The 8,850-nt window shown below is 58.2% G+C and overlaps 2 protein-coding genes across 2 annotated transcripts; both read right to left on the bottom strand.

Moving 5' to 3' along the window:
- Nucleotides 1-247: 247 nt before the first annotated feature.
- On the bottom strand, nucleotides 248-2,442 carry LOC135179113 (nucleoside diphosphate kinase-like). Its single transcript, XM_064150494.1, is given in 7 exon segments — nucleotides 248-385; nucleotides 387-428; nucleotides 430-484; nucleotides 844-959; nucleotides 1,326-1,430; nucleotides 1,885-2,017; nucleotides 2,340-2,442. Coding segments are annotated over 6 exon segments (471 nt in total). The 5' UTR covers nucleotides 2,014-2,017; nucleotides 2,340-2,442; the 3' UTR covers nucleotides 248-361.
- A 723-nt stretch (nucleotides 2,443-3,165) lies between these two features.
- LOC135179112 (nucleoside diphosphate kinase A-like) lies at nucleotides 3,166-6,753 on the bottom strand. Its single transcript, XM_064150493.1, is given in 6 exon segments — nucleotides 3,166-4,174; nucleotides 4,176-4,242; nucleotides 4,580-4,692; nucleotides 5,321-5,422; nucleotides 5,937-6,070; nucleotides 6,599-6,753. Coding segments are annotated over 6 exon segments (486 nt in total). The 5' UTR covers nucleotides 6,618-6,753; the 3' UTR covers nucleotides 3,166-4,123.
- Nucleotides 6,754-8,850: the final 2,097 nt, after the last annotated feature.

Raw genomic sequence — 8,850 nt, 5'->3', positions numbered from 1 at the left:
AAGCTCAGCTCCAGCTGCAAGTGGCTCTGCAGCTGCCGTCTTTCTGTAGCCTTCGAGGCAGCCCTGCCACGACCAAAAGTCCTCAAACGTTCATTCTGCTCTGCCTGCAGAGGGAGGTTTAGCACAGAATTGCTGTGGTTGGAAGAGATCTCTGAGGTCTTGTGTGACCTGCTCCTTCTGGAGCAGAAGATGGACTGGGGACCCTGCCCTGCCTGCACAGCTGCCCTACAGCGAAAGCACCACGAGATCAGTTCACATCCATTTATTTAAGAGCTGAAATGAGCCTGGAGAGGGCTGCTCCCAGGGCAGCACTGGGACGAGAGGCATTGAGAAGGCACAGTTCCCTGTGGGGGGCTTCCCTTCACTCATAGATCCAGTCGTGGGCCACAGGACTTGTAGTCCACCAGCTCCGCAGGCTTGAACCAGAGCCGATCTCCTCTTCTGCGCGCTCTCCACCGAGTCACTTGCCGTGTGGATGATGTTCCTGTGGGGAGCAAAGGCCTCGTTCCAGGGCACTCCGCACTGCTGCGTGGGCAGACACTGGGAGGAGCACCTACAGCTGCATTCGGCCAGGCACAGGACCTGGACACCCCTGGGAGCTAAGGAAGCCTGGCAGCAGGGCGATGAGGGCTAAGTCACTGCCACCAGCAGGTCTTACATTGGTGCCCGGGGAGCTGCATTTCAAAACAGCTCTGCTCTGGACCAAGCCCTTTGCTTAAGCAACACTTAGGTGCTGTGACCTACAAGTACACTGCCATCGGCCTGGGGGCTCTACTACAGCTGTGACCCTCTACAGCAAAACACCAACGGGCTTGATCTCCATCATCACAACTGAGCACAAACCTTCCTACTTTGAATTGCAGAAAGTCACAACGGATGGTGCCAGGCTTGGAGTCTGCAGGGTTTGTTTCCCCTAGCATGACTCTCCCAGTTTTAACCACGTTGAGTCCTTCCCATACCTTAAAGAAAAAAGACAAATCCTGTTAGGCTGTGCTTAGGAATCAAGGCTTAAGCTTGGCCAGGAGTCTGAAAAGAGAACTCCAGCACCAAGCCTCACCCAGCCCAGATTCTCCCAGGCCTGTAACCAAGACTAGGGGGAAAAAGTCAAAGGGCCTTAAGGTCCACTCCGCCAAGGAGATGCTCACCTGGCCTCAGACCTCACTGATGAATGAGGGTCAAACCTCAAAACGTTTCTGCTGGTGATAGCTGCAGGCACAAACGGGGGGAGAGTCTACTCAGGCAAGTTACTGTTTGGGAGGGGTGCATAAAAGAATGACAGGAGAGGGAGCTGTGTGGAACAAGAGGGGTAAAATCCAGCCACCTACCATGGCCACCACGGGTCCAGAGTTCATGTATTTCACCAGCCCCGGGTAGAAGGGTCGGTCTTTGAGGTCAATGTAGTGGCTGTTTTGAAGAAGGTCTTCAGAGGCCCTTTGAAAGGATGGGACAAGAGATAGCACCTTCAAACGGCCCTACCACAAAGGCTGTCAGTGTACAGCAGGAGCATTGCGGACGGGAGGCTACCATCGAGAGCACCACAGCAGCTGCTGGGAGCGTTCTGGGCTTCAGGGGAAGCTCCCAGCGCGCAGCGCGCAGCGGGGGTGAGCTGCCACAACTCCTTGCCTGCGGAAGCCATCCCCAGCAGCACGGGGGGCACAGCTTGGCTGGGTGACGTTACCGGGTACAACCCTTCGGGCTGGGCCATTTCGGCTCCCGGCTGCACGGAGCCGCCCGAGCGAGCGCTTCCCTGGGGCACGGAGCGCCTGCGGACGCCCCCGCGCCCCCAGCCGCAGCAGCGCGCCCCGCGCAGCGGAACGCAGCGGAAGGCCGCGGAAGGCCGCGGAAGGCAGCGGGGCTGCGGTTGGCCGCTCCCCGCGCACTTACGTGCACCAACTTCATGGCCACCAGGCGGAAGCCCTTCTGCTCGAACCGCTTGATGATCTCCCCCACCAGCCCGCGCTGCACGCCGTCGGGCTTGATGGCGATGAAGGTGCGCTCGCAGTTGGCAGCCATCGCGCTGCGGGGCAGAGGAAGGCGCAGGGTCAGCCCCGGCCCCGTCGCCCCAAGGTCGGCAGGCGCCGGTGCCCGCCCGCCATGGCGGCTGCGGCCCGGCCGGGGCCACGTGGCGCGGGGCTCCCGTTCCGCGCCCCCACCGCGGGCCCAGCGGCACCGGCGCGGCCGCGCCCAACCCTTGGCACCCGCTCCCGCCCCGCCGCCCACCGCCGCCGCGCCCGCAGCCGCATGGGCCCCTCCGCCGTGAGGAGCCGGGGAACGGGCCCTCGGTCTCCCGTGCCCGAGCGATCCGGAGCGGAGCGCAGCAGGCCCGGGCCTAGCCTCACCTTGCCGGAGTCGCCGCAGCCGCCCGCACCGCAGCCGCCAGAGAAAGAGGCGGAGCAGGCGGGCGGCCGCCGGAGCCCCCGCCCAGCGCGGAGGAGGAGCTGCCGCCCGGTTTGCGGCGCTTGGGGGCGGGCCCGGCGGGGCTGGGGGCTCGCTGCGGCGCTCGGCCGCCGGCGCCCGCCAGAGCGGGCCGTGCCGGGCCGTGCCGGGGTGCTCCCGAGGGCCCGGCCGGCCGCGGAGCGGCTGTCCCCGGGGCTCTCGGCGGCTGGCGGCCGGCCCGGGGCGGCTGGCGGCTGGCGGCTGGGCTGTGTTCAGCGGCACCTGTCGCCCTGGCTTCCTCGACAGCTGCCCGGGAGGGCTCTCGGGGACGCTCCGCGGCGCTGAGAGGTTTTACCGGGGCATTCGCTTTCCCTTTTCAGAGACGTTCCAGCGCCCCGCTGGCCAAGCGCTGCTGCCCCCGGCCTGCCTTTGCCCCTGCCTGCAATCGCGGCACGGCGGTGCGGGGCCGCAGGCCGAGGGAGGCAGTGGTGATTGTGCTGAGATGCAGGGAGATGAAGAAGCGCAGGGCAGGTGTAAAACTCCGCGGCCCCGGGACCCGCAGCGCAGGAGCTAACGGGACGGAGCTGTCGCTGTCGTTTACCACGAAAAGCTTCTCTTGGTCTCGTTACAGTGCCACCCGGCCGGGCAGCTGCAGTGGTAATGAAATACCTGGGCAGTGTTTATGCAGCCCCTTCCTGAGGGCTACTCACAGCAGCATACGTTCCACGGCTTCCCGTGTGGAACAAGAACTCACGGCAGCAGAGCAATCCAGGAGTCCGAACAACGAGCTTGATGCAACTCTTGTTTTTAATGGATTCAGCACTGCGGGTAAACAAACACACAACAGAAACCCCAACACGTTTCTTGTTCCCCCTCCAGTATTGTCTGACAGCAGCAGACACCTCTGCTGAGGTACTGACATCACTGTTCTGTACTTCCTTACATCATCAAATCCCTTTGACAGCAGTGCTAAAGTTGCCTCTGGCACAGCTTACCCCAGGGCACCCTGCTTGGGAGTTACCCAGGAAGGAACAGAAACAAGGACCCAGCTGCATTCCCACCTGCTCAGCAGTAGAGCAAACGCCGCTCAGTTGTCACTGCGCAGCGCCAGGACTGCTACAGCCAAGTGGCTCAAGGTGAATCTCCCTCATCCATCCGCACATTAATCTTCTTTTCACATAAAAGGGCATTTCAGAGAGCCTGCCCTATTAATCCTGCCTTCAAATGCTACATAAATCCTCGGGGCGGGGGAAGGCAAGTTGAAACAGTGTCAGTCTGGAGGAAGTGCTGGCAGCTGTGCACAGGGGAATTCAGAAGCTCTGCTGGAGCCATCCGGGGCTGGCAGCAGGCTCAGGCTCCCATGCCTGGGCACACATGCACAAGCCACCTTTGAGCAGCTCCAGCCTTGCACACTGGGCCACTTGCAGTTATTTACAAATGTATCCTTAGCATTTTTCCCCCCCGCTACCAAAATACCCTCTTTGACTACAGAGTGTTTCAGGAAGCTACCTGCATTCTCTGCTCAGTGTTCCAGCTTCTCTCCCTCACCTCCAGAAGTGCAATTCCACCTCTAACCTCGCAGCTCTTTACCCAGAGCAGCAGCAGAGGCTGGCTGCGCTTGACACTCACACCAGAGCCATCTCAGCTTCCTGGGGCAGGTATCTACCAGTGTGTAGGGAGGGCTGGGCCACAGCTATAGCCTAGCAGCTGTCTACAGGCAGGACGTATTGGAAGGTAGAGGGAAGCTTTAGTCATAGATCCACTCATGAGCACAGCTCCTGTAATCAACCAGCTCTTCCAGGAGTGAACCACAAGCTGATCTCTGTCTCGGCACTTTCTACAGAGTCGCTCCCATGGATGATGTTCCTGAGAAGAGAAAAAGTGGACACAGAAGCCATGCAGGCCTCAGACTGCAAGCAAGGCAGGCTGCTCTTTCTGCAGGGCAGAGAAGCTTTACACAGCTGTGCAGCAGTGGTGGGCACGGAGCAGACAGTGCCAGCTCTGCTCCTGGTTCTGTCAGTGGGGGAGCCCACAGCTGGATTTCCACATGCAGGTGGTGGCACGGCATGGGTACAGGGAATGGAACTCTCTGCACAAGGCAGGGAAGGACAGAGCACAGCTCCTGCGTGTGTCCTGGCATCTACTGTGACATGCCTCTGGACACTCAATGTCATTAGACAGAACTGACAGTTTCAAAAGGTACCTTCCTACTTGCACACAGAAGTCCCCACGGATCGTGCCAGGCTTGGAGTCAAATGGATTCGTTTCCCCCAGCATCACTCTTCCAGTCTTCACCACGTTGAGACCCTCCCACACCTGGAAACAAACCCCCATGGAGGTGATTAACTGTTAGTGGTCGATGAAGGAGTGAGCACTGATCACACCTTCCACGTGGCACAGTGCATCCTAGCACCCATCACCATGCAAGCAGTTGCTCTCCAGTTTCTCTGCCAGGTGTTTAAAGTGTCTGCTGAAGTGCTCCCCTCCCCTCGGCAGGGAGAGCAACATCCCAGGATGTGACCAGCCCTGCTGAGCTATCTGCTGGCTGAGGAGCTATACCTCTGGCTCAGCTCTCTGGTACAGACTGCCAGGTGAACGAGAGGAGATTCCTTTTTACTGAAGGCAGAGATTTGCAATGACTATAGCTTAGAGCACAGCAAGCACATCCCACCACTTCCTTCCAGCTTGCTTCGTGAATGGCATTGCATAGTGGGGGGGTTGTGCAGCTTCACTGCTCCTCAAGGTCCCAGCTTTGGTTCCCCCACTACCCTCAACACCCTGATCCTGATGATGGAAAAAGCTGAAAGAGCAGGTTGTGAACAGCACATCTGCTGTGACAGCACTGCAGCCCGGGGCTTTAAGGCCTTTTGAAAGTAAGCTGGAGTTCAGCGAGTGAGAGCATGTTCCTGCTGCCAAAACAATGAACTCTTAGCTGAGAACTCACCATGGCCACCACGGGTCCCGAGTGCATGTACTGCACCAGGCCCTCGTAGAAGGGACGGTCCTTGAGGTCAATGTAGTGTTCTCTCAGCAGGTCTTCAGAGGCCTGCAACAGAAACCAACCCCAGCAAATCTTACTGTAGAAACTCGAGAGCATCCTGAAATTGCAGACTCAGCACACAGCTACTAGTCCTGGGTCTTGCACACCCTTGGAAATTCAGCGTTTCCAGGGCCTCCCTCGAGGCACTTATGGTGGGTGGGAGTTTGGACCCCTGGCTCTCACCTGAGCCCACCTCCAGAGGTGCTCTTTGCCACACTGACAGCTGGCATCAGCTGGGCTTTGTACCAGCCACTTAGAGACACCCACTAGGTATAAGAGGCACCTAAATGAATACTCTCTTCAGACTAGGGACCATCAGGTTACTAAAATTAGCATGCTTGCATGTCTAAAGCAGTTAGCAAGAGCTGGGGAACTGGAGCTTCTCCAGAAATAGAAACATTCCAGGACTTCCCGAGCTTCAGGTTTAATTGTCCTGCAGGATAACACCATCCCTGCAGCACACTGCTCTGTTCTGCGGCTGCAGTTTGTAAGGAGAAGTTGCAGATGAAGGACAGCTCACGTGAATCAATTTCATGGCCACCAGTTTGAAGCCTTCTGCTCGAAACCGCTTGATGATGTCCCCCACGAGTCCCGCTGCACCCCCATCGGGCTTGATGGCAATGCAGGTTGCGCTCGGCGATGGAGGCCATGGTCCTGCCGGGGAGGGTGCAAAGCCGTTACCGCAGAGCCGCAGCGGGCAGTGCTGTCACTCTGTGCCACCTGCCCTGCGGCCGCTGCTGCCACCGAAGCGGCTCCACCTGGGGCCGTTCCGCGGGGCGCTCGATCGCAGGGCTGCGCAGCTGCTGCACAGTTTAAAGCGGTGACTGTGCCCGAACCAGAAACGAGCTGCTAGCAAATACTTCCGTCGGAGGCGCTGAACAGGAGCAGAAGGTGAGCACTGCCCCAGGTGCCCCTTCAAGCGCCGCACGGGTGGCCGTTGTCGCCGTTCGAGGCAAAGCAGGCAGAACAAATCCCCGCGGATCGCTGTCGCCGGCAGCTGCCCCAGAGCTGCCCGCAGCGTTCTGCGGCGGCGGGCAGGGCCAGGGCGCCGATGGTAACGCACAGCCGCGAGCAGACGCCAGCCGGGGACCGTTTCGGTGAGAGATGCGCAGAAACGGGCGGGGGTCCCGTCCCGCCGCCCCGTGCCCACCCTCCGCCTCACAGAGCCCCGCTCCCCCTCACCGCCCCGGCTGGAGGACATCGGACCGCCCGCTTCTCACCGCCCGTCTCACCGGCTGCCGGTCTCCGCTGCTCTGCGAGCCGTGCGGCGGCTGCCGGCCGAGCCCCGACTTAGCCCGAACCGCCCCCGCGGGCCGCCCCCTCGGGGCGGGGGTTGCCCTGTCGACGGTGTGGCCTCCGGGCCGGCAGGGGGCGCCCGGCGCCGTGGGGCGTTCCTGCCGCTGCGCCGCGCTGGGCCCCGGGAGCGCTCTGCGGGTGCCGATGCGGAGCCGGTACCCCACGCCCCCCCGGCCGCCTTGCCTTTGCGAAGCGCATCAGCCTTGGCCGCTGGAGATCAGCTTGTGTTCAACAAACGGCACCCGCGATCGAAACAGGAATCTCATCACCGTTCTGATCCGCTTAGGTCTCCTCCGTAACGAAGCCAATTTGCTTGTGAGTTCTTTCCTGCTTATACAGCTGTAGATTCCCGAGTCAAAAGAACTGTTTGGCCCTGAGCATTTTATTCCCTTAGAGACCCAAGGGTAACACACCTGTCCCATAACACGTCTGCGTGCCCAGGTTCCTGCATTCTCGATCCCGTTTTAGCTTCCCAAACCAGGACAAACTTCGCGGGCCCTGCTCCCTGACTCCTATAAGCAGAGCAGCGTGGCTGTCACTTTCCCCTGGGCAGCGTTTGGCTGCAGCGCAACAGGGACAAGCTCGGCTGTTCGATGCCACGGGTTTCCTTGTTTGGGATCCCTTTTTTCCACTACAGCCCATCACACACCCACGTTCTGCGGGGAGGATCTGGATGGGACACCAGCGTCTCTTCAGCCAGCCCCTGCGGTAGTGTTTCAGCGGTTTATTTCCCAGCGGGGATCACAGTGTGATCATTTCCCAGGGTCTCTGGTTCAGTGACCACAGAGCACTGCAGGCTGTAGTGAGACCCCCTGAAGCTCTGGCAGACTCGGGGTCTGTGAGCACTCTCCCGATGAGGTCAGTCCCCTGCGCTCTGCTGTTTCAACGCGCAGTTAAGACAGAGCACTTCATGCTGCAATACTGTAATCCCCACTAAGGCAAAACAACATTTAAACATAGAAAAAAACATCTCTAGAAACAGGATGTTTAGGAAAATGCTTAAAGCAGGCAGAGGACTCTATTTACAGCCCTGCTAAGGCTGGCATTTAATGATTAGGCTTAGGAAGGCACCAGAAGGTGGGCAAGCCCTGTCTGCAGCTTTGCACAGCTCTGCTCTGTGACCTTTGCCAAGTCTTTTAATCTTACTAAATAAGGGTCATCTTTGTCACTTTGGACGTTAATCCACAGTCAGCAGGGCTCCCTGTGCATGATGGAGCTCTTCACAAACCACAGCAGCAGGCTTCCTCGTGATTTTTACTGCATCAAATAGTGGCTTTTCTGCTGGCTGAAAACCACCAGAACCACTGAATTAGACTGAAAATCACAGGTAAGTGCAAAGCAGCAGAGTCCGGACAAACAGTGCCCCTGAAAATGAGCTAATTGTGGGAAAAGCAAGTCAAGACCTTCTTAGTCTTCAGTGAGAGAACCAATTACTCAGCTCAAGCCATTTGCACATTACTTAAACCCAGAAGAGAGTTTAAACCCAGCAGAGAGTTTAAACCCAGGCCTGAGGCAGAAGCTTGGCAGCAAGTCTCCAAACTCCAGGAGAATTTGAACACAGGTCCCAGCTGTGCTGCTTTGGCCCAGCCTGTTCCTGTACCACTCAGAAAGCTGGGGAGGTTCTCACAGAGTCACATTTGTGCTGTGCACTTCTTGCTCCTCGGAGCCAGAATCCTAAGGCTGAGATGCTCTGTTGCTGCCATGCTCCTCCTCATCTCGATAGGTGCTGCCATCACTCCTCTGCTTTCACCTTGATTTCTGTTGTGCTTCAAGATGTAAAGCACCACAGAATGAAGCCTTTGCAGCGATTTCTTCCTCTGGCTAAAGTCCTCGTTAAGTTCCCACCCCATATCTATTCCAGGGCTGTCTTCCCTGGTACATTGCAAATCAATTTCCTTTCAAACCAATCGTTCTTTCTAGGTGTAGGGAAGAGGAATTTTCTTATTATTCAGAAAGCTGATTTCTTGTTTCAGGAAGTTCTCTCTCCCCAGGAGTGCAAAGTCCATTTTACTCCAGCAGTCACCACAGCCAGCCACTGCTTTCCAGCTACGCAGACAACTGTGTCAGGGCTCCTGGTGCTGTTTCATGGGCTTGATTGGTCTGCTAAATGACAAACATCGAGGGCCTTTGATCCCCTG

The sequence above is a fragment of the Pogoniulus pusillus genome, chromosome 11 (assembly GCF_015220805.1).
Source record: "Pogoniulus pusillus isolate bPogPus1 chromosome 11, bPogPus1.pri, whole genome shotgun sequence".
In the NCBI taxonomy this organism is placed as follows: Eukaryota; Metazoa; Chordata; class Aves; order Piciformes; family Lybiidae; genus Pogoniulus; species Pogoniulus pusillus.
This window is presented reverse-complemented; position numbering and strand designations above follow the sequence as displayed.